The 27,527-nt window shown below is 53.5% G+C and overlaps 1 protein-coding gene across 1 annotated transcript; it reads right to left on the bottom strand.

Annotated features, from left to right (window-relative positions):
* Window positions 1-12,341: 12,341 nt before the first annotated feature.
* Window positions 12,342-19,586, bottom strand: LOC129125086 (EF-hand and coiled-coil domain-containing protein 1-like). The gene is made up of 3 exons (XM_054640335.2): window positions 19,527-19,586; window positions 17,840-18,246; window positions 12,342-12,501 (listed from the first exon to the last, which is right to left on the bottom strand). Exons 1-3 carry the CDS (start codon window positions 19,572-19,574, stop codon window positions 12,342-12,344), a joined length of 615 nt encoding a protein of 204 aa, XP_054496310.2. The 5' UTR covers window positions 19,575-19,586.
* Between the last annotated feature and the right edge of the window lie 7,941 nt (window positions 19,587-27,527).

Consider the following 27,527-nt stretch of genomic DNA (forward strand, 5'->3'; position numbering starts at 1 on the left):
GCACAGCAATTATCTCCTGTACCTGTGCCCATGTCTGGCATCTCCTTTCCTGCAGCAGGGGCTGCCAATCGGCCTCTGCTTCCTTGGGGAAACACCTCCTTCTGTCCTCCCTTTTGCTCCATCACTTGCGAAAGGAAAAAGGACAGCTGGATCAGATGGAACAATTCCTGATTTCTTTTGGTGGCATCTTCAGGACATCATGCTTATCAAAAATGTGGATAAGATTAAAAATCCATCTGGCCTTTTGGGGCTGGGCCAGGACCCAACCTCCTCCACATAGCTGCAGGGCCTGAGCTGAAGGTGTGAGGGGATCGCGCAGGGTGAGGGCACACACGTGCATGGCTCTGTCCTGGCACCTGCAGTGATGCCCCCCGGCCCAGCTTTGGGCTCTGAGCTGGCAGCTCTCCCAGGAGAAAGGCCTTGACCTACCCTCACCATGTCCCAGAGGCTCAATCCTGAACGTGGGTTGGGAATTCAGATCACCTTCACCCACAGGTTCAGCTGCAAAGAAAGGCAGGACAGAAGAGCTCCCGTGGCACTGCAGGAGATCCTCAGGCTGCAGGCAAGGCTCAGCCCCGGGGCACAGCCCTGGCCCTGGCCCCTTCCCTCTCTGCTCTTCTCCATGGCTGCACAGAGCACACAGAAGGAGGATGGACAGCTAAATGCTCCTTCCTCCCACTGACAGCGATCCTGTGGGATCATTCAGGGCTGCAGAAGGGAGCAGGCCAAGTTTTCCAGAACTGATCAACCTTCAGAGGAACTTAAATGAAATGCCACATGAGTGAGCTCTTGCCACATAGACACTGATTATTCTGTCAGGAAGGATACATTGAGAACTTCTCTCCAGCATCTGGCAAGGCCTTCAAACCACCATTTACCAGCATTTCCAAATAATCCAAGACATGATCCCAATCGAGAAGGGAGCACAGATCCTACAGAACCATTTCCATGGTGTGCGGGGATCCCCTTCTGCCTTGGGGTATTGGGATCTGCAAGGGCGTGGGTAAGGCTGTGGGAGCCTGTGGCTCCTGGTCACCCTCCAGACACTTTGCAGTCCCTGTGCAACATCCCTGGAGGGGGCAGCTGGAGCAGCCCAGAGCCCTGGGGCTCTCTCACTCGCACACAGGAAACACTCACTAAATGCTTGGGGAAATCTGCAGTGCCACAGCTATTGCCCCCAACCTCTGTCCCTCCCTCCTGCTTGCCCACCTGCCCATGGAACAGCTCCCACGGCCCAAGGGCACATGGCCAAGCCCTCTCAGGACCTACCGGAGCCTTGCTCTCCCCCTCTGCCCTTTCCCCACCATGGGCACCCCGTGCAGCTGCTCCCAGGTTTTGGGACGTGTCTCCCACGGAGGGAGCCCAGCAGGACAGCTCAGTACCCGAGTGCCCTGAGCCTGCCCGGGATAATTCCTCTGGGCTGTGCCCATCTTGTCCGGGCTGTGCCCGCAGTGCCAAGCAGCAGAGATGGCAGCTCAAGCCTCAGCAGGGCTCAGGCCCAGAGGCACAGCAATTACCTCCTGGGACTGGGCCTGGCATCGCCTCCCTTCCTGCAGGAAATGCCACCTTCCATAGAGCCCCTCTGTCCATCCCTTGAGAAAGGAAGAGGCTCAGTGGGATCAGATAGAATCATTGCACATCCAGGACGTGGCCTTTCAGGAGGCAATACTTGTCCACGACATGGATAAGGATAAGGGAAATCCTGATCCCCCAGGCCCTTGGGGCTGCCTGTGGCCCTCCCTCCTCAAAGCAGCCACACCTCAGGATGTGCCTGGGGACCAGGAAATTGCAGGGGATCCCTGGTGCAGTTTGGGCTACGGGGCAGCTGATGCCCAATGCCTTCCTGCAGAGGCTGGGCAGAAGCTGCAGCCAGGCCAGGCTGGGAAACAGCCCTGCAGGGCGTGGCAGCAGCAGCAGGGCAGCCAGGCTGCCATGGATCCCTTCCCGCTGTGCCGGGCACGGCGTGTCCAGATGTGCAGCCAAAGCCCCCGGCTGCTGAGCCCCAGGACAAGGCTGAGGGAAATGCTCTCACCATTCCCTTTCTGCAGTTCCGTCACCATTTGTTTCAGGACGTTCTTTGGCTCATGGGGTTTCTTGTGTCCTGGGGCTTTGTTCTTCCCTCTCAGAGGACCTTAACAGAAAGTGGTTCCCTTTCCCATGAATGGATGCCACAAAGGCAGGGCTTAGCCTGTGGGGTCAGCAGGGAAACACTACTCACCCCTGTGATGGGAGCCAGGCATCTGTGTTGGAATCAGCAAAGGGTCAGGAAAAGTCCTGCCTGCAGACACATCTGTAACACAACAGCCACAGAAGCTTCTGTCACCTGGTTCCTGCCAGGTTGTCAACAATTATTCCGTGGTGGGACAGTGAGAACATACCTGCAGGAGGCTCCAACGGCTTCAAAACTATATTCAACCAATCTAATGGAGAAGCCTTTGCAGCAAGCTCATCTAGAACAGAGCACAGATGAGAACAATTTCAGGGTGTGCTGGGATCCCCTTCTGCCTCTGGGAAATGAGCATTGCAAGGGGGTCGGGTAACACTGTGGGAGCCAGATGTCAATGGACAAGGCCAAAGCTGCACAGGGGCCTGGGGAGCTCTGGGCTGGCTCCTGGCCACTCTCCACCCTCTTTCCATGCCCTGGGTGACATCCCTGGTTGGGGGAGCTGAAACTGCCCTGGACTCTGGGTGCTCTCACTCCCACAGCTGCAACTCTTGCTATAGCACTGGGAAAACTGCAGCAGGCAGTGCCACAGCTATCCCCCTGTCCCTCTGACCCTCCTGCCCTTTCTCCCCCCTTGCCTACCTTCTTCTATCTCTGCATCCCTCTTTGCCCTGGCACAAATCCCCCAGCCCAAGGGCACATAGCCAGACCCTCTCAAGACCCACTGGAGCCTTGCTCTCCCCCTCTGCCCTTTCCCCACCATGGGCACCCCGTGCAGCCGCTCCCAGGTTTCAGGACATGCCTCCCACGGAGGGAGCCCAGCAGGACAGCTCAGTACCCGAGTGCCCTGAGGCTGCTCGGGATAATTCCTCTGGGCTGTGCCCGTCTTGTCCGGGCTGTGCCCGCAGCGCCAAGCAGCAGAGAGGGCAGCTCAAGCCTCAGCAGGGCTCAGGCCCAGAGGCACAGCAATTACCTCCTGGGACTGGGCCTGGCATCGCCTCCCTTCCTGCAGCAGAGGCTGACAATGAGCCCCTGCTTCCTCTGGGAAACTGTTCCTTCTGCCCAGCCTCTCCAGCTGCTTCTGGAGAAAGGATGAGGTACAGCTGGATCAGGTGGGGCTGTTCCCCATTGGGGATGTGGCAGCTTCAGGAGTCAATGCTTGTCAAAGACATGGTTAACAATCAGGAAATCCCTATCAACATTTTGGGTAGGCCAGGGCCCTCGGCACTCCAAACAGCTGCCCCTTCTGATTTGCCTGCGGACAGGGAAACCGCAGGGGATCTGAGGCCCACGCTGCGGTTTGGACTCCATGTGAGCTGATGCCAAATGCCTTCCTGCAGAGTCTGGGCAGAAGCTGCAGCCAGGCCAGGCTGGGAAACAGCCCTGCAGGGCATGGAAGCAGCAGCGGGGCAGCCAGGCTGCCATGGATCCCTTCCTGCTGTGCCGGGCACGGCGTGTCCAGATGTGCAGCCAAAGGCCCCGGCTGCTGAGCCCCAGGACAAGGCTGAGGGAAATGCTCTCACCATTCCCTTTCTGCAGTTCCGTCACCATTTGTTTCAGGACGTTCTTTGGCTCATGGGGTTTCTTGTGTCCTGGGGCTTTGTTCTTTTCTGTTGGAGGACCTTTGAAAAACACGTTTCCATTTCCCATGAATGGATGTCACAAAAGCAGGGCTCAGCCTGTGGGGTCAGCAGGGACACACTGCTCACCCCTGCGATGGGAGCCAGGCATCTGTGTAGGAATCAGTAAAGGAACAGGAAAAGTCCTCCCTGCAGACACATCTGTAACACAACAGCCACAGAAGCTTCTGTTACCAGGTTCCTGCCAGGTTGTCAACAATTATTCCGTGGTGGGACAGTGAGAAAATACCTGCAGGAGGCTCCAACGGCTTCAAAACTATATTCAACCAATCTAATGGAGAAGCCTTTGCAGCAAGCTCATCTAGAACAGAGCACAGATGAGAACAATTTCAGGGTGTGCTGGGATCCCCTTCTGCCTCTGGGAAATGGGCCCTGCAAGGGGGTTGGGTAAGGCTGTGGGAGCCAGATGTCAGTGGACAAGGCCAAAGCTGCACAGGGGCCTGGGGAGCTCTGGGCTGGCTCCTGGCCACTCTCCACCCTCTTTCCATGCCCTGTGTGACCCAAACATTCCTGGTTGGGGGAGCTGAAACTGCCCTGGACTCTGGGTGCTCTCACTCCCACAGCTGCAACTCTTGCTATAGCACTGGGAAAACTGCAGCAGGCAGTGCCACAGCTATCCCCCTGTCCCTCTGACCCTCCTGCCCTTTCTCCCCCCTTGCCTACCTTCTTCTATCTCTGCATCCCTCTTTGCCCTGGCACAAATCCCCCAGCCCAAGGGCACATAGCCAGACCCTCTCAAGACCCACTGGAGCCTTGCTCTCCCCCTCTGCCCTTTCCCCACCATGGGCACCCCGTGCAGCCGCTCCCAGGTTTCGGGACGTGTCTCCCACAGAGGGAGTCCAGCAGGACAGCTCAGTAGCTGAGTGCCCTGAGCCCGATCGGGATAATTCCTCTGAGCTGTGCCCGTCTTGTCCGGGCTGTGCCCGCAGTACCAAGCAGCAGAGAGGGCAGCTCAAGCCTCAGCAGGGCTCAGGCCCAGAGGCACAGCAATTACCTCCTGGGACTGGGCCTGGCATCGCCTCCCTTCCTGCAGCAGAGGCTGACAATGAGCCACTGCTTCCTCTGGGAAACTGTTCCTTCTGCACAGCCTCTCTTTCTATCTCTGCAGAAAGGAAAAGGGACAGCTGGATCAGGTGGGGCTGTTCCCCATTGGGGATGTGGCAGCTTCAGGAGTCAATGCTTGTCAAAGACATGGTTAACAATCAGGAAATCTCTATCAGCATTTTCAGTAGGCCAGGGCCCTCGGTACTCCAAACAGCTCCCATTCAGATGTGCATGGGGACAGGGAAACCGCAGGGGATCTGAGGCCCATGTTGCAGCTGGGGCTCCCTGTCAGCTGATGCCCAATGCCTTCCTGCAGAGGCCGGGGAGAAGCTGCAGCCAGGCCAGGCTGGGAAACAGCCCTGCAGGGCGTGGAAGCAGCAGCGGGGCAGCCAGGCTGCCATGGATCCCTTCCCGCTGTGCCGGGCACGGCGTGTCCAGATGTGCAGCCAAAGCCCCCGGCTGCTGAGCCCAAGGACAAGGCTGAGGGAAATGCAGCTACCACGCTGCCTGTCCACATCACTCCCTTTTCGTTCCAGATGTTGGGATTCCTTCAGGGACTTACTAGCTCCTCCAGGTTTGTTCTTCCTTCTCAGGGAACCTTAAGAGAAATATTTCCATTTCCCATGAATGGATCTCACAAAAGCTGGGCTCAGCCTGTGGGGTCAGCAGGGACATACTTCTCACCCCTTTGATGGGAGACCGGCTTCTCTGTCGGAATCAGCAAAGGAGCAAGAAAAGTCCTCCCTGCAGACACTCCTGTAACTCAACAGCCACAGAAGCTTCTGCCATCTCTGCTCAGCTGCACCACTGAGCCGCAGGAGCGGTGAGGGGATCGTGCAGGGCGAGGGCACACACGTGCATGGCTCTGTCCTGGCACCTGCAGCCATGGCCCCCTGGCCCAGCTTTGGGCTCTGAGGTGGCAGCTCTCAAAGGGGGAAAGGCCGTGACCTACCCTCACCATGTCCCAGAGGCTCAATCCTGGACGTGGTTTGGGAAGCTGCACCACCTTCACCAACAGGTTCAGCTGCAAAGAAAGGCAGGACAAAACAGCTCCTGTGGCACTGCGGGAGATCCTGAGGCTGCAGGCAAGGCTCAGCCCCGGGGCACAGCTCTGGGTCTGGCCCCGGCCCTCTCTGCTCTTCTCCATGGCTGCACAGAGCACACGGAAGGACACACTGCCATTGCACACGGGAGGAGGATGGACAGCTAAATGCTCCTTCTTCCCATTGACAGCGATCCTGTGGGGTCACTAGGGGCTCCAAAAGGGAGCAGAGCAAGATTTTCAGAATTCTTCAGTCCTGAATTAACCTTAAGGAAAATGGCAGATGAGTGAGCTCTTGCCACTTGGACAGTGATTATTATGTCAGTAAAAAGGGAAATTCAGAACTTGCCTCCAGAATTCTTCAAGACATTCAAAGTATCATTCAACAAGACTTCCAAATCATCAAAGTCATGATCCAAATCTAGAAGGGAGCAAAGACCCAAGCTATTTCCATGATGTGCTGGCATCCCCTTCTGCCTCTGGGAAATGGGCCCTGCAAGGGGGTCGGGAAGGCCATGGGAGCCAGATGTCAATGGAGAAGGCCAAAGCTGCACAGGGGCCTGGAGAGCTCTGGGCTGGCTCCTGGTCACTCTCCACCCTCTTTGCAGGCCCTGTGACACATCCCTGGAGAGGAAACAGGGCCAGCCCCAGCCCATGGGGGCTCTCTCCCTCCCCCAGAGGAAACCCTCCCTAAAGGCCTGGGGAAAACCATCCCCAGCGCTTCCCGGGGAGCAGGGAGCGCTGTCCCGGCAAAGGGGAGCCAGGCTGCCGGCTCACCTGCTCGCCGCGCTTGCAGTGGAGCAGCCTGGGCAGCCCTGGCAGGCAGGGCCACGGCCAGGAGGAGCAGGAGGAAGAGGCGCAGAGCAAGGGCCATGGTGCCTTGCCCTCTGCCAGTCCCGCAGCTCTTGTGCCACCGCTGTCCTGACACCGCTGTCCCAATGCCAGCACCACTGCTGCCAGCACCACTGCTGCCACCGCCACTGCTGCCGCAACAGTTGTGCTCAAGGACTGACTGCTCGCTCCTCGTGCTGCTGTGCAACCACGGGGCTCTGGCACCTCTGTGACCTCAGAGCCAACTGTGACCTCAGCCTGCTGTGACCCTTGAGCCTGCTGTGACCTCATGGCCTCAGCTGTTTCCCCAGAGTGTACCCCCATCTGAACAAATGTGACTGACCTTATTGTAAATATTTTGCTTCATCAAAGAGCCACTTCTCAGTAAAAACTTTGTTTTGCCTGCTGGCATTGCTGGTCAGACTGTGTCACTGGAGATGCTCTTGATGACTTCCCTCTTTTCCTGGGCATGCCACTGGAGGAGCTCCAGGCCCAGATGATGCCAGGCAAGGAAATGTGCCCTCAGCCCAGGCACGCTCAGCATGGGCTCCCCCAGCCCTCGGGGCCCCGCCGCTGCTCACAGCAGCCCCTGCCTGGCTCCTGCCTGCCCACACCGTGGCCATCCACGGCTGCTCCTGGCCATGGAGCTCAGCCTGTGCTGCTGCCGGGGGGGCTTTGCTGCTGCTACCACCAGGACACTGGGCTGACAGCTCCATCTCTTTATTGCAACAGAAGACCTGGGCAAAGCTCTGGAATGGAGACGGGAGGTGGCAGAGGGAAGCACCTTCAGTGTCATTTGGAGGACAGGTCAGATGATTTTGGGAGGAGTGGGATGTGGTGGACTCAGCTGGGTATGGAAGGTGCTGAACTGGTTTTAGGGTTGTGGCACAGGTTAGGATGGACTGGGAGGGGGTGGAGTCATATTGACGATCTCACTGGGGAGCGGAGGAGGCTCAGGGATTCCTGCAGGGAGCGGAGGTGTCACTGGGATTTCCACAGGCTGTTTCCTCCTAGATTGTAGCTGTTCTGTGGTTGTCCTCTGAGGGCTTCTGATGGGGCTACCCAGGTTCTCATCACTGCTCGAGGAGCTGTTCAAGTTGTCTGGGTGTGAGCTCCTGCCACTGTCCTTCAGCTGCTTTCCAGAGGTGCAGCAGCACGACTGTGGAGAGAGGAGGTGGCTGAGGCCCCAGCTGCCAGTGGCACACAGGGAGCCTCGTGCACAGCAGGGCCCAGAGCTGGCAAGGCTCCCCAGCACGGCTGGAGCTGCTGGCGCAGCTTGGCCCAGCTGCACAGCTGTCCCTCGAGGCCCCGGCCAGCAGGGGACGGCTCTGGGCAGGCTCCCTGGCCAGGAGCGGGCCCCAGAGCGCCTCTGCCTTCCAAGGGCAATCTCGTCCCTGCTCTTTCTCCTCCCCATCTTGCTTTGCCTCTGCCCTGTGCTTCTTGGCTGCTCTGGGCCAGGCAGCCTCAGTGGGAGCCAGCACTGGCTGCAGCCCCAGCAGGCCCCCCAGGACAAGGCCCAGCAATTAAGAGCCCAAGGAAAGCTCTGGGCAGCAGCAGAACCCTCAGCAGAGTTCTCTGGACAATCACAGACTGGCAACAACTCCACTGCACCTTCTCTGGGAACATTTCCTGTCTACAACATTAGACTTTTAAAAGAAGCTGTTTGAGGGAAAGATGAACAAAACACTCACCCTTTTCTCTTCCAGTACGTCCAAATTTGGACACAGCATAAGATGAAGATAAGCTCCAAAACAAGCAGGCCCTCAATTAATCCTATCCAGCAGCCTGTTCCCTTACAGAAACCCCTTCCAGGGCCCTTCTGGGAATCAGGAACACGTGTGGTTGGGCCGGCTGCACCTGTGTGAGCATTGGGGAGCGTGACCCCGTGCTGAGCTGCACTGCTGAGCTGGCAGCACGGTGCATGCGGGCAGGACGTTCTCCCTTTCCCCCAGAGCTGGGGCCTGCAGGCACCTTGCCGCCCCTTGGCACAGGCTGTGCCACCCAACAAAGCCCAGCAGGCCGGGAGGGGAGCCCGGGGGCAGCGCAGCTGCTTGGGCAGTCGCTGCTTGGAGGGACACGGGCCAAACCCATCCCTGAGCAGCCACTGCCAGCCCTGGCCCTCCCTGCCCCGTGACAGCTCCCCCAGCCCCAGGGGACAGAGTCAGGCCCTGTCAGGACACACTGGAGCGATCACCTCCTGTGCCAGTGCCTGGAACTGCCTGCCCTCCTGCAGTAGAGCCACTGCTTCTTCCTGGAACAGCCAACTTCTGTACAGACTTTTGGTTCATCGCTTAAGAAGGAAAAGCCACAGCTGCATCAGATGGGACTGTTCCCCATCGTTGGCCAGGGGCTATGTAGAAATTATGAACAGGACGGGACTGCTAGCAATGTGTCTTGAGCTGTTTTATTTTCCAGCATCAGCCTCATTACATGGTTATGACAGTGGGAAGATGCCATCATTGCATATTCCAGGCTGCTGAGAAAGAACTTAATGTTACAACTTATGTGCTCCAGCAATTTATATACAGACATGAATGGACGGGGCTACTGTGACAAGTGTCTTGAGCTCTTTATTTTTCAGCATCAGTCTCATTACATGGTTATGGCAATGGAGTGATGCTAACAGCTCACTGTTCAGGCGGCAGGCCAAAAAAATCTTAGTGTTACAACATACAATATAGCCGTCTTTGCCAATTCCATAGAGCAAAAGCATTCTGACAAGTAGTTCTATCTAATCATCTTAAACACACATAGCTTTGGTTAAAACAATGGTTGCTTATTCTCGAATACGATGCTTGTTTATAAGAGACAACTCATAGAGCACTATTCATAAACTTAACCTTCTTAGTATCCATTAGATAAACTTTTTGCAACTTAGAAAGCCAAACTACACACCTCTGTTGTTCTATTTCTCATGTCTTCTCTACAGCTTAGATATTTTTTCTGCTGTTTTAGCACTGTTGACAATTCCACTGTATCTGAGGCCTGTCTTTTTATCACCTTCCTAAAACCCTCTGATTTTATGGATTCCCACAAACTTACTTTAAAAGCTTTTTGACCAATCACACAAAGCAAAAGCATACTGACAGTAGTTCCATCCAGCCGCTATAAGCACACGTACCTTTGGTTAAAACAATACTTGCTTATTTCTAATGCAATAACCACTTGTAAGCCTGAAAACACAATGCACAGAGCTCCATTATGATGCTTAGAACTTCCTACTATTTTGTTAGATATACTTTTCAGCATCTTAGGGAGTTATTCTAGACAAGCGTTAATACACAAACCATTGTTCTATTTGTCCTTACTTTTCTACTTTACATAATTTTTCTGCTGACCAATCTTATGGCTACTGCTTAGCTCTAATCACAGTTCTGCTGTCTCTGAGGCCTGCCTTTTGCAGCTTTCCCAAAACCCTCGAATTTAATGCAGTTCCGCATTCCCCATCAGGGAGGTGCCACCTTCAGAAGCTAATACTGGTGAAAATCATGGACAAAGATCAGGAAATCAGATGAGCTTTTGGGATTGGCCAGTCCCCTCCCTTCTCCAAACCGCCACCACTCCTGATCTACCCAGAGAAAATTGCAGGGGAAATTGCAGGGGATCTCAGGCCCGTGGTGCAGTTTGGACTCCCTGTCAGCTGATGCCCAATGCCTTCCTGCAGAAGCTGGGCAGAAGCTGCAGCCAGGCCAGGCTGGGAAACAGCCCTGCAGGGAGTGGAAGCAGCAGCGGGGCAGCCAGGCTGCCATGGATCCCTTCCCGCTGTGCCGGGCACGGCGTGTCCAGATGTGCAGCCAAAGGCCCCGGCTGCTGAGCCCCAGGACAAGGCTGAGGGAATGCACCCACCACGGCGCCTCTCCAGGTCACTCAGCATCCTGTCCATGGGTTTGGCTGCCTCCAAGGATTTCTTGTCTTCTGTGACTTCCTTCTAGGTGTGCGAGTCTGTCTGAATTTTCCCTCATCTGCCTCACGATCGTCATTTGAGGACCACTGAAGAGAAGACCCCCCCCCTTGTCTAGCGGTGTAGGAGAATGTCACACACCAAAGGCCCTGAGACCTGAGAGCACAGTGCTAAGTTACTGTTTTGACAGGTGTTGTTTGCTGTATGCTACACTGAGCCCAAAGAAGGGGGCACCCTGCCCTTTTTGCAACAATAGCTTTGGAAGCTCTCCCACCTCTCGGCCTGGCTGGACTTCTCCTGAGTTTCGGGTGGTCTCCCACAGAAGACCCTCACCTGTTTTACAACCACCGTGACAGACAGACTGAGATGTAAGAAGCCTCTCCATCAAGGACTGAGACATGAAACCTCTATGTGAAAAGTCCCCTCTCCTCCTTCCAAAGACTGGGACAGAAACCCCCAGTCGGGGGAGGTGTGTGGGGGAGGCAAGCTGACCAAAGCGAGATGTTTGCCTGCAGGTTGTGACCACTGAACCACGAAAACAATGGTTCTCGTTTACTGCTGAGAACATGGACTACCTGTTACATCTATTCCTTAATGTATTTCTTCCCCCCCGCCTCACAATTTTCAATAGAATTATCATAATAAAAACCTCTGAGTTAGCTAGAGATTCCCAAAGTAATAGGCGGATCCTCGACTGCACTGGACCAAAGGACTTTGTCTCTAGGTTTGGTAGCTATATCCTCCTCTTTCTCTCTCTCTTTTCTCTCTCTTTCTCTATATTTTTCTCTCCCTTAACCCCTCTATCGCATTTTGCTGCGGTCACTCAATAAAGGTGCATTTGTTTTGATTACTACTGCAAACCCCCTGTGCCGTGTCGGATTTTTGCTTCCTGAGATCAAATCCACGAACCATGACAAGCCCCGTTCGTAAGGATGGATCGTGACACTAAGCTCTTAGAGGACCTTAAAGCAAGGTAGTTCTCTTAATGAGACTGGTTCAGATAAGACCGTTGGGGCCAGATGTGAATGGAGAAGGCCAAAGCTGCACAGGGGCCTGGAGAGCTCTGGGCTGGCTCCTGGTCACTCTCCACCCTCTTTGCAAGCCCTGTGACACATCCCTGGAGAGGAAACAGGGGCTGCCCAGGGCCCATGGGGGCTCTCTCCCTCCCCCAGAGGAAACCCTCCCTAAAGGCCTGGGGAAAACCATCCCCAGCGCTTCCTGGGGAGCAGGGAGCGCTGTCCCGGCAAAGGGGAGCCAGGCTGCCGGCGCACCTGCTCGCCGCGCTTGCAGCGGAGCAGCCTGGGCAGCCCTGGCAGGCAGGGCCACGGCCAGGAGGAGCAGGAGGAAGAGGCGCAGAGCAAGGGCCATGGTGCCTTGCCCTCTGCCAGTCCCACAGCTCTTGCTGCCACCGCTGTCCTGACACTGCTGTCCCAATGCCAGCGACAGGACTTAGGGGCTGGACATTGTGATGCTGTAGAACCACAGGGCTCTGTGACCCCAGAGCCTCCTTTGACCTCACAATCCTGCTGTGACCCCAGAGCTTGCTATGACCTCACAATCCTGCTGTGACCTCATGGCTGGAATTTTCCTTCTTGCGGAGTGAGCTCGTCCTGCCTGGTAGTTGTGCCCAAGGGCTGGGCCTGCGTCCCCAAGTTGAGCTCACTGCTCTGTGATCTGGGCACTGGCACAGGAGATCACATCCAAGGATTTCTGGGCTCCTCAGGCACTGTCAGCTGTGGTAGCCGTGGCTTTAAAAGTCCCGCCTGAGCCGCCGTCCCCGCCAGCCAGCAGACGGAGCGGGAGGAGTGCGTGGTTTCTCTTCGCCTCGGCGCGCGGGAGCCGCTCCGTCGACAGTGGCGCGCTGGCTCGGCGGCTCGCTCTGCCAGAGGTGGACAAAAAGGCACGGGACCACAGACAGGGATGGGGAGAGCCTCCCCTCACCGGGGCCAGTCCAAGTTTTATTCCAGAACGCAGGGTAACACCCAGGGGAAGCCGCCGGACAGAAGGGCCCGGGGGGAGGGAATACACGTGTTACATAGGAGAAACGGGATGGGGAGAGCTCAGACAGGCAGCGAATGGGGGCCCACCGTGAGCGCGGGTTTTATCAGAGTGACAGAACCGGTAGCCAAGCGAGAGAGCTCAAAGGTGGGACCCCGGTCCCCGACCCAATAATTCCATGTATAGCATCGAAGATTCTGGATAAAAGGGGGGTATTTGGGGGTGACAGAAAGGGCACGGGTTTCCAGGGTAACCAGTGATGGACAGATAACTGGGAAAGAGGGGGAATTCCAGACAGAACCACTATACAGAAAAAGGGGGTAACAGAACATTCCAGCTTAAACCGGGGGAGCATAATAACACAACACAACAGTCAGCCACAGCCCAGGATGCTGGGGAGTGAGTGATCTCTGGCTGGAAACAAGTGCCACATTCCCTCCTGTCAGCAGCTTCCCAGCTGGAAGTTTGGCACCTTGGGGAGGCCATGGCTAGCACAGCCCTTTGGTTTCATAGGAAAGGTGGAACCTTTACTTCACCATTTGCTCTTCATGTGCAATTTAAGGCTCTGCTTCCTCTTGTGGTCCTCAAAGAACACAGTCAATAAAACAGGGGGGTAAAACCACCCAACCTCTTCAATGTTTGGATATGCCAAAGGAAACCTTGAGGAGCACAGGGTGGGTCTGTGCTGCCTGACCAAGCCAGAGGCCTTCCATGATGGAGCGGCTGCCTCAGTGCACAAGGTGAGAGCTGGAGATGCCACCACTCTGGACTTGTGTAATGCCCTGGACACATCAGCCCTGCCCAGCATCCTTGTCCCTCCTTTGGTGAGCTGTGGATCTGATGGAGGCACAGTTTGGAGAATGAGGAATTGCCTGGCTGGTCACATCCAGGGGGTTGTGGTCAATGGCTCAGAGGCCCGATGGATGTCAGTGACCAGTGGTGTCCCTCAGGGTGACAGCAAAACCTCCCTGGACACTGGCAACTCAGTGTCCTGATGGTGCTGCTGGACAAGAGAGCTGGAGGTGCCTCCCTGTCCTGGTTGTAAGATAAGTGGGTATTCTATTTGCCATCTGTCAGAGGTGGGGCAGGTATCTGCTGTTCATGGGGCAGTTTTCTTTATCTCTTCCAGGAGATATTTTCTGTTCATGGGCCAGTGAGTGTCCCTTCATGGCTGATCAAATTCCATCATCCCATAGGGAGAAGCTCTGCCCAGGGGAGGAGCCAAGCATTCCTATCCATATAGAATCAGAGATTAGGAACAGCATAGCAGCCTTTTTCCAACTGCATTCCCAGAGGAGCAGCTTTCTTCTCCACTGCATTGCCAGAGGGAGCCCAGGCCCATCTCCAGCAGCCCTGGAGCTGCAGAGGAAAACTCCCCCCTTGTGCAGGATCCCTGCTCCAGCAGAGCCACAGCTGGCACTGCAGGAGGGCTGAGCCCCCATGGGATGGGGCTGTGCCACCTCCCTGACACACAGGGGTCAGGGCATGGTCTGACTCTGGCAGTGGGTTTTGGATTTTTTTAATGTACTATTACATTTGAATTTTTATTTTTCCCGGTAAAGAACTGTTATTCCTATTCCCATATTTTTACCTGAGAGCCTTTTAATTTCAAAATTATAATAATTCAAAGGGAGGGGTCGACATTTCCATTTCAAGGAAGGCTCCTGCTTCCCTTAGCAAATACCTGTCTTTTCAAACCAAGACACCTCCAGTGCTCTTAAAAAGAATATGGACACTTTATTAGGTAATCAATTTCTAAGCCACCTCCAATCTAGTATAGAAAACAAAGCCAACTCATATTTGGCAAGAACAATTTCATGTCAAACCAATCCAATTTCCTTTTCTGACAGGGCAAATGGCTCAATGGCTGAAAGAAGCAGTAGATGTGACATTTTTACTGTAGTAATATTTTAATGTGCGGTATTTTTAGAAATAATGCTTAGAAATCATGAGATTTTATTAGAATACATGGATGGGGTCACCTTCTGCTGCATCTGAACTTAGTGGGGGAAAAAAGGGAGTTTAGGGAATAGTGGTTAATGATTTGTCCTCTGGGAATAGCTCCCTGGGCACTGCATACAAATGGGACTTGCCTGACTTCCTAAACTCTCCTGTCATCAGGCACTGGCAATTACACCCTTTTGATACAATACCCATGGTAAGTATACAATTTCTTGTGATGGCTTTTTCCTCTGAATTGAACTGAACTCAAGCTTTCCAGGAAGGAATTTATTGAGATTTACCCTTAAAGTTGAGCTGACTCACTAACTTGACGGGGCTTCAAAAAGAAAAACTGAAAGATAGTCCAGACAGAAACCTGAGACATTCATCAGAGTAGGAAGATCAGGATGGGCACCTGAAGAAAAGAATTATGAACTATTTGGTCAACTAGGCTGGTTTAGGAAGCCAGTGATGTCACAGGGGCAGTTCAAACCCTGGCACAGGAACCTGTGCACGCAGAAAAAGTTCATGTTCAAGTCATACAGATTGCAGGAATATGAATCTGGAATATGAAATCAGAATAGGTGATTATAATTACACACTCCAGTTTAGGACAACATTTAATCACTTGCAGGTACTTAAACACTTTCTTGACTAAATGCAAACTGTTGTTTCCTGCATTAGGGATCATAACTTAAGGTCATGGTTGGGATTTCAGATCTAAGTGATTGCAAGTAGGTCTCAGATGAAGGTCTAGAAGAGGGATTTAGATGCTAAAAGAGCTTTTAAAATCTGAACCTAAAAGAAGAAAGCATTTCCTTGATAAATATGAAACTATAAACAGGAGCAGTGTGCAAAGCTCATAGATTGGACTCGTTCTTGAACATGATCCTCTCTGGAAGAAACTGGACTTTAGCTGGAGGAAACCTGTGGCTCAGCAAGCCAGTTAGGGTGAATTCTCAGGAGAGATATCTGCAATTGTCAGTGCCTTCTGCAAAACACTCAAATTCTCCCCATTCCTCTCTAGCACTACCTTGCAGCATTAGCTCTTGCCAAATCCAGACCCTGCTGACAAACTCTGGGTGGCAGCTGGCAGGGGAGAAAACTGCTCACTGGAAAGGTGACTGAAACACAGGCAGACTTAAACAGTACAGGTAACAGCAACTGAAACACAGCCAGGCTTAAACCAACAGGGCAAGTGACACAAACTGAAACACAACCTGACTTAAGCCACAGGACAAGTGACGCTCTTGCCAAGTGACAGACAGAACCCTGTGGATTCCCAGCTGTCCCTCCCTCTCCACGCCTCAGCCAACCCATCTCTTCCCCTCGCCAAGCACTCCCAGCAGCTCACCCGAGCCACACCCATGGATGGGGGCTCCTGCACGTCAGGAGAAGGTGATTCTCTCGGAGCAGGAGGCCTTTGGGCTGCCTGAGCACCAGTGTGAGCCAGCAGAGGGAGTGGGACAAGCTGGGACAGCCAAGGCTGTGTGGGGCAGAGCTGCTGCTGAACCCTTTCCCCAGCCTAACACACAGCTCTGCACTGCTTATTCACCACCTCTGTGCCACTCTGGGAACACGTGGAGTGATGGGATTCCATGTGTTATGGAATATGAGCCCAGGCATGCAAGTCCCAATTATCATTATGCACCTCTAAGTTAAACTCTTTACACCGAGAGCTGTTTCACTGGATGGGGAGGTGCAGGTGCTTTGTGGCCAACAGAGAATCTCAAAGGGTGGAAGCTGGCCTGGGCCTCTGCTAAATGTGCTACAGGGCTAAAAAAGGGGTGTAGTTCCCAAATGGTCAGTCCAGCACCATTCCTGAGCTTGACACTCACTTTAAATTAGCATGCAACTTAAAAAGAAGTATTACAAATGAAGGTTATCTTACAAGGAACATATAATTTACATTTCTAAACTCACAGTCTTTGTTTTGATGCAACCCGTGAAGTTCCTGCTCTGCAAGGCCAGTGGACATTGTTTATTGCCTTTAACCTGTTTCAAGGTGATCTTTTTTATCCTTCATCATACTTTGGAAAAGCAATTCCATAGGACAAGAATCCATCTTAAATCTTTGGGGCTCATGCCAAGGAGAAGGTGACAGCCCTGACAAGCTGTGCGATCCCTTTTAGCACCAGGAGTTGTGTCATTCATCCAGAGACCCCTGACAGTCACCTTGAACGTTACGTGCCCTCGCAGTGCTTTTTAAATCCTATAGATGTTTAGAAATGCTTCTATTTTCTTTGATCTTCTGCAACTATGCATGTATTAACATACACAATGCTGACAGAAAGACACTGGATAAAATGGTTAATTTTAGAATTTCCTCACTTCATAAAACACTACAATAGCTAGGATGCCACAAATAACTCACTATGAATTCTTCTTATGAGCAAACAGAGGAAGTGTGAGTTTAGGAAAAGACAAGGACTTCAGAAGATGCAATTTATTAAAATACTAGATTTAGTAGTCTAAGCAAAAATATGTCTAGAAATACTGGTTTTGCTTTGGGTCAGTGAAAATATAAACTAGATTTTATTCCATAGGTCAGTCTGAAACTTGGGCAGAAATGACTAACACTTAATACCCACCGGTGAGTCCACGTTTGGTCTGAGATAAGAAGCAACAAAAGCAGTGGACTATTAAATTTGTGACCAACTCTCTGACTTCTGGAGGGATTTGTTTATGCTATTACAAAAGTGGGGTTTAGTTGGCTGATGTTTTTTGTTTGAGATTCCCACTCTGTTATTTTGTGGGTTTAGGAATGTTTCAGCTTTTCTCCTCTATTACCTGTTCTCTCAGTGGAGAAGCAATGAAGTCACAGCAAGTTTCAAACCACTGGCCAGAAGTTGTCCTTATGTGCTTTTCCCCAATTCCTAGGACAGGCTGAAGAGCTTTTATGCAGAATGGAGCGTCAGCCATCTGATTACAGCTGGCTTGGGATGGGACCTAAGGACCAGGAAAGGCAGCAAAAAAAGTGTGTTGGAAATGGTTTTTGAAGGACTGTCAGCAATTTGTGCTGGGGCTTTCCTGAAGCATTACTATGCTGAGTTCAGCTGTTGTGTGTCTGAGGAGTATCTTCAGCTCTCTGTAGATCAGCACCCAGACTTTGGCCTGGAAGACTCCCAGATCTCCTAAAGACCCCTACCAAGAAAATGGATGAGCAGCTTCTAATTTCCCTCTGGAGACATCTAATAAGCCCCAACCAGAGATTCTCAAACTCACTTGTGCCCCAAGACTGTGATTTTATAGGCACTTTTTGTCAGACTCCAACCTACCTGTAGTGCTGCAGTTGTGATTCCAGCTGCTGGATGTGTATCTGCAGATGTGGCACCTCCTTAGCTCTCACTTCCAGCTCCTTCACTTTGCCAAGACTGTTCAGGACAGCGTGTCTGGCCTCTTCCACCTTCCTCTTCATCTCTGCCTGCTCCCTCTTCAGGTTACGGTTGCAATCTTCCAGGCTGACCAGAGCTTCCTGAGAGCTCTTCAGCTCCTTCTCCAGCTCCTGGCTGAACCTGATGGCTTCTTCAATCTGCCCATCCCTGGAGCTCCGCATGAGCTCCATTTCCTCCAGGACATCTTGGAGGCACTTGGTCTGGGAGTGCTTCTGTGTTAATGGTCTCTTCCTCCCTATGAAGCAGGGTCCTTCTCCTGTATGGCTGGCATGGCTCTTCCGCAGTCCCACCTGTAATGACCAGGAGCACAAAGCAGGGAGAAATTGATGGGTTTTAATGAAGACTGAAAGTGGTTGGATTGTGCTTTGTTGGTTTGGTTTTTTTTCAATCCCATAGAGTTGATCAGCAACTAAAGCTACTTGACCTTTGCCAAATACAGAGAGAAGGAAACAATCTCTGGAAAGTTGTTTTTAATACCTAGCCATGCATTTAATTTTCAAACTACACCCTTCTCATGTTATTGCACAAGTTTCTGTGTAGCTTTCATGTCATTACTATGGGTCTGTACTCTGGAGTCAGACAGTGTGCTGAAAAAGATATTTCCAATGAAGTTGTGTTCAGGGTAAAGAGCAGGGAGGAGCTGGGGGTGTTCTGCAGCTCTCCTCTTTGTCATTTTCATTCTTCCTGGGACCTCTGAGTGGTGACTTTGTGTTTGCTGCTGATTTCCTTTGTCTTTTTTAGATGAAAATGGTAAAAATGTCTCTGACCTACCTTGCTGGACATTGTGAAGGCAACAGTCATCTACTGCAGGTGGAAGTGTCACAGGTGGAGCAGAGTTCTGGGAGTGCTGTGTTAGTATCAAATCACACCTGGTGAGCCCTGCCAGCACAATGGGTCCATGCTGCCCTTCCCTGCTCTGCCTGTTCCAAGCTATTTCATGCCAGAGGAATTGAACTGCTGTTAAGTGTGTATGTGAATCACTCGAGCCAGTACGGCAGAACCAGCAGAATCCAGCCCTGGAATTAATGGGGCTGTGCAGAGGAGCCCCAGACTATTCATCAGCCTGCCTGCAGAACTGGCTCCAACTCTGAACTCTTGTGACCACACTCTGAGGAAAACATCCTTCTAATATTTCCTATAGGCACTTCTGACTGAGACACTGCTTGTGCTTGTGCAGGTGGCAATCCAAAAGTTCTTTCTCACTTCAGGAAAAACCCTGCACTGGTGCACATCCAGCATGTGGTATCAGCACATGCTGACTGCACATGCAGTAGAAGCAGCAGCATTGTACGCGTGGGTTTGTTAAGGTGAACTCCCCGACACTTTTAACAAGAGTGCTCATCACAGCTATATTTAATGGTAGACCGGTGCCATACATTTCTCCTTAAAGCCTCCCTGTAACTAAGCTTTGCTAAAAAGTTAATGCCGAGGATGAAGGAGCAGCTTCGGTCTCAGTCTGGCAGTGGAGGGGTTATAAACACAGACCCTCCAGGAGCAGCATCTCTCCTGAAGCACTCGGGGCAGCCGAGCCGCCCCCGGGAGGCCGGTGCAGAGGCCGGCCCGGACTCACCTGCAGCGCCAGGCACCGCGCATCGCTGCTCTGCAGGGCGGCACGCATGTCCTCCACCAGCTCCCGCAGGCATTGCTGAACACAGGTAGCAGCACCGAGCAGGGCTCCTCCACCAGCAGGGACATGCCACGAGCCAGGAGGGGACCGTGGCACCAGAGGGGACCGTGGCACCAGCCGTTCCCAAGGGCTGAACAGGGTGGCAAAGTCAGGTGCTGCTAACAGGCTGCATTGAGAGCCCAGGCAAGGCGTGGTGAGCAGCCACCAGTTTGGGAGCCATCCAAGGAATCCTGTCAAGAGCAAATTGTTCTAATGTTCTCTCTAGGACAAAAAAGGAGCAAATCCAACTGATAGGTGAGGAAAGAGAATTCAAGTTGATTTAAAGCGCTGCTCAATTCAGGGTTGCCTTTCTTTTGAGTGAACTGATGCTAAGAACTATTTTCTCACATATGGTGGGGTTTCTCTGCAAACAGGCTTTGATGAGAAATTTCTGATGAGCACATTTGCTTTTGCTCTTTAAGAGAAGTCAAGAACATGAGTAGCTTTGTTGAGGAATGGAGAATTGTTTGTAGCTCAGGAGGAGCCTTACATTTTAGCACAGGAGGAAGGTAAGGCACAGGTTTAAAGGCTTTCCCCTCCTGGAGTGACACACTTTCAGAGGAGTCTGTGAGGAAAAGTCCCCTCAGCCACTGCCAGGGCTGTCTGCCTCCTCTACAGGCTCAGTATTCTGGGAGGGCCACGAGCCTCAGCTGCCACTGTATTTTCCTCTGAATCTTTCTTGTTGTGCAGTACACAGGGAGAATATTTTGTGCTAGATTCCCCTCTGGGCTTTGAGGTAAATCTCAGTAATTCTGGTGATTTTTATGTCCAGATGAATTTTATGGATAGTAAGGAAAAGGGAAGAAGTACCATGGAAAATTAACTGTTCAAAATGTGAGAGCCAAGCCATTCACTAAAAATGAAATCTAAACTGAAGAATTTTTTTTATTTTTTGTTTTCCCTGACAGGTAAGGTAAAACATGCAGAGCTAATAAAGTCTTTAAGAGATGCAACCAGCTCCCAGCTGTATGAAAATCAAAGTGGTAAAGGATGAGAAAGGGCATGGGAAGAATCTTCAGCCCTTCCTGTTGAAGGCCCAAGAGTATGAAAACTGACTCTGGCTGTTGCCCATAGGTAACACGTGCTAATTGTAGAGCAGAGCAGGTGCCCAAGCTGTTGGTGGGCCAAGCCCTACGTGGCTGGCCCAGTTGCAGTCCTAGCTGGACCAGGGCGGCGGGCTCGGGAGGGGAGGAGGTGGGGGGATCTCGGAAGGCTTCCGCTTCACGGCCGGGCTGGGGGGCCGTGGGGGAGGCACGGAGGGCTGGTGCTCTGCTTTCTTGGGCAACAGCTGCTGCCGAGGCCTCGGGTGAGAGCTGTCAAAGCCGACGGTCTCTGGGCTCTCTGGGGGCGAGGGAGAGGCACGCCTTCTTGGCCGGGATGCTGGAGCGGCAGCAGCGCGACTGTGGAGAGAGGAGGTGGCTGAGGCCCCAGCTGGCAGTGGCACACAGGGAGCCTCGTGCACAGCAGGGCCCAGAGCTGGCAAGGCTCCCCAGCACGGCTGGAGCTGCTGGCACAGCTTGGCCCAGCTGCACAGCTGTCCCTCAAGGCCCCGGCCAGCAGGGGACGGCTCTGGGCAGGCTCCCTGGCCAGGAGCGGGCCCCAGAGCGCCTCTGCCTTTCAAGGGCAATCTCGTCCCTGCTCTTTCTTCTCCCCACCTTGCTTTGCCTCTGCCCTGTGCCCCTGGGGCTGCTCTGGGCCAGGCAGCCTCAGTGGGAGCCAGCACTGGCTGCAGCCCCAGCGGGGCCGCCAGGACAAGGCCCAGCAATTAAGAGGCCAATGAAAGCTCTGGGCAGCAGCAGAACCCTCAGCAGAGTTCTTTGGACAACCATGGACCGGCAACAACTCCGCTTCACTAGGAATATTCTCTGCCTCTGTGCAGCCTTCAAAGAAGCTGGAGTGTAGAGATAAGCACAACTTACCGTTTCTTTCCCTTCCACCACCGGAACCCAACAAAGCACAGCACCATGGAAATTGGCACAGTGAACAGTGTCACTACCGTGCCTATCATGCAGGACCTGCGCACATCCTGGGGGCAGAAAAGTCTTGGGGTGTTCCGTGGATTCTGGGCGTTTGTGTCTGACTTGCCAAGCACTTCTGTGGGAGCAAAGGGGAGTGTGAGCCCGTGCTGTGCTGCACTGCTGAGCTGGCAGCATGGTGCATGCGGGCAGGACGTTCTCCCTTTCCCCCAGAGCTGGGGCCTGCAGGCACCTTGCCGCCCCTGGGCACAAGCTGTGCCACCCAACAAAGCCCAGCAGGCCGGGAGGGGAGCCCGGGGGCAGCGCAGCTGCTTGGGCAGTCGCTGCTTGGAGGGACATGGACCAAACCCATCCCTGAGCAGCCACTGCAAGCCCTGGCCCTCCCTGCCCCATGACAGCTCCCCCAGCCCCAGGGGACAGAGTCAGGCCCTGTCAGGACCCAGTGCAGCCCCTGCCCAGTTGGGAGCCAAGGCTGGCTCTGGCCCTGGGCTCGCGGCAGGGCTCCCGCTCGGGGCTGCTCCTGTGCCTTGGGCCTCTGGGCACTCAGGGCCGGCTCCGGAGCAGCTGCAGCGGGAGGGACATTGGTGCACGAGTCCCCTTTCCCCGGGGCTGTGAACGAGCTCCAGAGGCCTCCAAGCCTCCAGAGGCACCTCCAGCTTTGGCTGCTGCCAGGCCATGCAAGGGCAGGCCCTGGGGGAAGAGCTGCTGCCACACAGCCCTGCCAAGGGATGAGAATGGCACAGCAATTATCTCCTGTACCTGTGCCCATGTCTGGCATCTCCTCCTTTTCTGCATCAGAGGCTGGCCCAAAGCCAATGCTTCCTATAGGATATGGCCCCATCTGCATGGATTTTTGCTCCATCGCTTGAGAAAGGAAAAAGGACAAATGCTTCAAATGGAACAATTCAGTATTCCAGGAGGTGGCAGCTTCAAAAGACAAGAATTGTCAAGTCATGGATAAGGATCAAGAAAATGGCCAGGTTATAGGGGCTGGGCCAGGGCCCTCCCTCATCAGAAAAAGCCCCTACACCTGATCTGCCTGAAGATTGGGAAATTGAAGGGGATCTCAGGGCATGTACGGCTGCCCATGGTGCAGTTTGGGCTGCCTGTCAGCTGATGCCCAATGCCTTCCTGCAGAGGCTGGGAGAAGCTGCAGCCAGGCCAGGCTGGGAAACAGCCCTGCAGGGCGTGGAAGCAGCAGCGGGGCAGCCAGGCTGCCATGGATCCCTTCCCGCTGTGCCGGGCACGGCGTGTCCAGATGTGCAGCCAAAGGCCCCGGCTGCTGAGCCCCAGGGGAAGGCTGAGGGAAATGCACCCACCACGGCGCCTCTCCAGGTCAATCAGCATCTGGTCCAGATGTTTGGCTGCCTCCAGGGATTTCTTGTCTATGTCTTGGTTCTTCCATTTAGGAGGACCTTAATGGAAAGTTGTTCCATTTCTCCTTCAGGCCCGAGTGGCAGTGAGGGCACCTGGGTGATTGGTTCCCTCCAAGGCACTCCCTCGGCTCTGCCTTCCACCCAGGAGCAGGGCCAGGGGGACCTCGTGCCTGCAGTGGCCCCACACTGGGATGGAAGGAGCCCCTTGCGGGGCAGTCGGGGCAGAAAGGACTCCCTGGAGCTGCCAGCAGCTCCAAACCCAGCCCCAGGCAGGGCCAGGGCTTGGCAGTGGCAGCAGGATCAGCTCAGGCTGCCTGGGGCCAGCAAAGGAGCTGAGAAAGGCTCAGCCCCGGGGCACAGCCCTGGGCCCGGCCCCTTCCCTCTCTGCTCTTCTCCGTGGCTGCACAGAGCAGACGGAAGGACACACTGCCATTGCCCATGGGAGGAGGATGGACAGCTAAATGCTCCTTCCTCCCACTGTCAGCGACCCTGTGGGATCATAGAAGGGCTGCAGAAGGGAACAGAGCAAGTTTTCCAGTTTCTTTAAACACTGAGATCATGTTACGGGAAAGGGCACACGAGCGACCTCTTTCCTCAGGAACATACATTATTTTGTCAGGATAGGCACATAGAGAACTTGCCTCCAACATGCCCTAGAATCTTCATACTGTCATTCACCAGCTTTTCCATATAAGCCATGTCATGGTCCCAGTCTAGAAGAGAACAAAGATCAGAACTTTTCCATGGTGTGCTGGGATCCCTCCTCTGCCTATAGGAACTGGGAACTGTAATGGGGTCGGGTAAGGCCATGGGAGCCAGATGTCAATGGAGAAGGCCAAAGCTGCACAGGGGCCTGGGGAGCTCTGGGCTGGCTCCTGGCCACTCTCCACCCTCTTTGCAGGCCCTGTGACACATCCCTGGAGAGGAAACAGGGCCAGCCCCAGGCCCAAGGAGGCTCTCTCCCTCCCCCAGAGGAAACTCTCCCTAAAGGCCTGGGGAAAACCATCCCCAGCGCTTCCCGGGGAGCAGGGAGCGCTGTCCCGGCAAAGGGGAGCCAGGCTGCCGGCTCACCTGCTCGCCGCGCTTGCAGCGGAGCAGCCTGGGCAGCCCTGGCAGGCAGGGCCACAGCCAGGAGGAGCAGGAGGAAGAGGCGCAGAGCAAGGGCCATGGTGCCTTGCCCTCTGCCAGTCCCGCAGCTCTTGCTGCCACCGCTGTCCTGACACCGCTGTCCCAATGCCAGCACCACTGCTGCCACCACCGCTGCTGCCGCAACAGTTGTGCTCAAGGACTGACTGCTCGCTCCTCGTGCTGCTGTGCAACCATGGGGCTCTTGCACCTCTGTGACCTCAGAGCCTGCAGTGACCTCATGGCCAGGGTGGAGTTGTGTGGGGAGTGGGATCTGCCTTCTTTGGGAGGGAGCTCATCCTGCCCAGCTGCTCTGTCCAAGGGCTGTGACACAGTCCCAGCCCCGCTGATCTCACAGGCTGGGCCATGAAGGGATGGAGAGCAGCCCTGCCAAGAAGGACTTGGGGGTGCTGCTAGATGAATCACAGAATCACAGAATTTCTAGGTTGGAAGAGATCTTCAAGATCATCTAGTCCAACCCATGTTCTAACACCTCAACTAGATCATGGCACCAAGTGCCACATCCAGTCTTTTTTTAAACACATCAAGTGATGGTGACTCCACCACCTCCCTGGGTAGATGATTCCAGTATTTGACCACTCTTTCTGTGAAAAACTTCCTCCTTAATTCTAGCCTGTATCTCTCTTGGCACAGCTTGAGACTGTGTCCTCTTGTTCTGTCTATTGTTGCCCGGAGAAAGAGACCGACCCCCAGCTCACCACAGTCACCCTTCAGGAAGTTGAAGAGAGTGAGAAGGTCACCTCTGAGTCTCCTTTTCTCCAGGCTGAACAACCCCAGCTCCCTTAGTTGTTCTTCATACGGCTTGTGTTCCAAGCCCCTCACCAGCCTCGTTGCTCTCCTTTGGACAAGCTCAAGCATCTCAACGTCCCTCCTAAACTGAGGGGCCCAGAACTGGACGCAATACTCAAGGTGTGGCCTCACCAGTGCGAAGTACAGGGGAAGAATGACCTCCCTGCTCCTGCTGGCCACACTAATCCTGATTCAGGCCAGGATGCCCTTGGCCTTCTTGGCCAGCAGGGCACGCTGCTGGCTCACGTTCAGCTGGCTGTCGAGCAGCACGCCCAGGTCCCTTTCTGCCTGGGCACTGTCCAGCCACACCATCCCCAGCCTATAACATTGCAGGGGGTTATTGTGGCCAAAGTGCAGGACTCGGCACTTGGACTTATTGAACTTCATCCCATTGGATTCCGCCCATCCATCCAACCATTCCAAGTCCCTCTGCAAAGCCCTCTGTCCCTCTGACAGATCGACACACGCTCCCAGCTTAGTGTCATCTGCAAATTTGCTAATAAAAGACTCTAAACCTTCATCCATGTCATCAATAAATATATTAAACAGAGCTGGCCCCAGCACAGACCCCTGAGGGACACCACTGGTGACCGGCCGCCAGCTGGATGCAGCACCATTCACCACCACTCTCTGGGCCCAGCCATCCAGCCAGTTCCTAACCCAGCAAAGAGTGCTCCTGTCCAAGCCACGGGCTGCCAGCTTGTCTAGGAGTATGCTGTGGGAGACAGTGTCAAAGGCCTTGCTGAAATCCAAATAAACAACATCTACAGCCTTGCCTGCATCCACTAGGTGGGTTACCTGGTCATAAAAGGTGACCAGGTTGGTCAAACATGACCTACCCCTCCTAAACCCATGCTGACTGGGTCTGATACCCTGGCCATCCTGTAAATTCTGTCTGATGGCACTTAATATAAACTGTTCCATTATCTTGCCAGGTACTGAGGTCAGGCTGACTGGTCTATAATTACCAGGATCCTCCTTTGCACCCTTTTTGTGAATGGGTATCACATTGGCCAGCTTCCAGTCATCCGGAACCTCACCAGTGAGCCAGGGCTGCTGGTAAATGATGGAGAGTGGCTTGGCAAGCTCATTTGCCAGCTCTCTCATTACCCTGGGGTGGATCCCGTCTGGTCCCATAGATTTATGAACATCCAAGCATTTCAGTAGTTCTTTGACTGCCTCTTCTTGGATAATGGGGGGACCATTCTGCTCCCTGACACCATCAACCATTCCAGGCGGGCAGGTGTCTTGAGGGCAAGTCATCTTCCCACTAAAAACTCAGGTAAAGTAGGCATTAAGCACTTCTGCCTTCTCCTCATCTGCAGATGCTAACTTCCCTCCCTTGTCCAATAAAGAACAAAGGCTGGTCTTACCCTTCCTTCTAGCATTCAGGTGTTTGTAAAAACATTTTTTATTATCCTTTACAGAAGTCGCCATTCTAAGTTCAAAATGAGCTTTGGCCTCCCTAATTTTTTCTCCAGCAGCCTTCTTGAATACTTCCTTAGAGACCTGACCCTCCTTCCAACGCTGATACATCCTCTTTTTATTCCTAAGTACCTCCAAAACCTCCTTGCCCAGCCAGGCTGGACAAGTTTACCCCGTTGACTGATCTTTCGGCACACAGGGACAGCCTGTTCCTGTGCCCTCATGATCTCTGTTTTGAGGCATGCCCACCTTTCCTGAACTCCTTTGTTTTTAAGGGCTGTTTCCCAAGGGACGCTCTGAATAAGTCTCCTAAACAGGCCAAAGTCTGCCCTCTGGAAGTTCAGTGTAAGAGTCTTACTGGTGCTCCTCCTGACTTCACCAAATATTGAGAACTCTATTATTTCATGATCACTCTGCCCCAAGCCACCTCCAACTACCACATCTCCCACCAGCCCATCTCTATTTGCAAACAGCAGATCTAACATAGCCCCTCCCCTGGTGGGTTCACCCACCAGCTGCAACAGAAAGTTGTCCTCCATACATTCTAAGAATTTCCTGGACTGCCTCTTTACTGCTGTATTAAGTTCCCAGCAGATGTCTGGCAGGTTGAAGTCACCCACAAGAACAAGGGCTGATGATCTTGAAACATTACCTAGCTGCTTACAGAATAAGTCATCTACCTCTTCTTCCTGGTTAGGTGGACGATAACAGACTCCCAGTAGGGTGTCAGCCTTGTTGGCCTTCCCCTTAATTCTTACCCATAGACATTCAACTCCATCTTCCTTAGTTTCAATTTCTATGGCAGCGAAAGTCTGCTTAATATAAAGGGCCACCCCTCCTCCTCTTTTTCCTTTCCTGTCTCTTCTGAAGAGCTTGTATCCATCCAGTGCAGTACTCCAGCTATGTGAGTCATCCCACCATGTATCTGTGATGGCAACTACATCATAGCTCTGCAGCTGCACCATGGCCTCCAGCTCTTCTTGTTTGTTGCCCAAGCGGTGTGCATTGGTATACATGCACCTCAGCTGGGCTACTGACTTCACCCCTGACTTAGCCTTGCAACCCTTGGGCCTGCTTCCAGATAGCTCAGCTGCTTCTCCTTCCCCCTTCAAACCTAGTTTAAAGCCCTCTCAATGAGGTCTGCCAGTTCATGAGCTAAAAACCTTTTGCCCTTAACAGAGAGATGTACCCCA

The sequence above is a fragment of the Agelaius phoeniceus genome, chromosome 11 (genome assembly GCF_051311805.1).
Source record: "Agelaius phoeniceus isolate bAgePho1 chromosome 11, bAgePho1.hap1, whole genome shotgun sequence".
NCBI classification, from domain to species: Eukaryota; Metazoa; Chordata; class Aves; order Passeriformes; family Icteridae; genus Agelaius; species Agelaius phoeniceus.

Coding starts and splice junctions, on each gene's coding strand:
- LOC129125086 (XM_054640335.2), bottom strand. CDS start 19,574: ATGCGTGCCGCCCTGCAGAGCAGCGATGCGCGGTGCCTGGCGCTGCAG. Junction 18,247..19,526: donor CGCGGTGCCTGGCGCTGCAG/GTGAGTCCGGGC, acceptor TGGTCATTACAG/GTGGGACTGCGGAAGAGCCA. Junction 12,502..17,839: donor TCACAACTGCAGCACTACAG/GTAGGTTGGAGT, acceptor CACCTCTGGCAG/AGCGAGCCGCCGAGCCAGCG.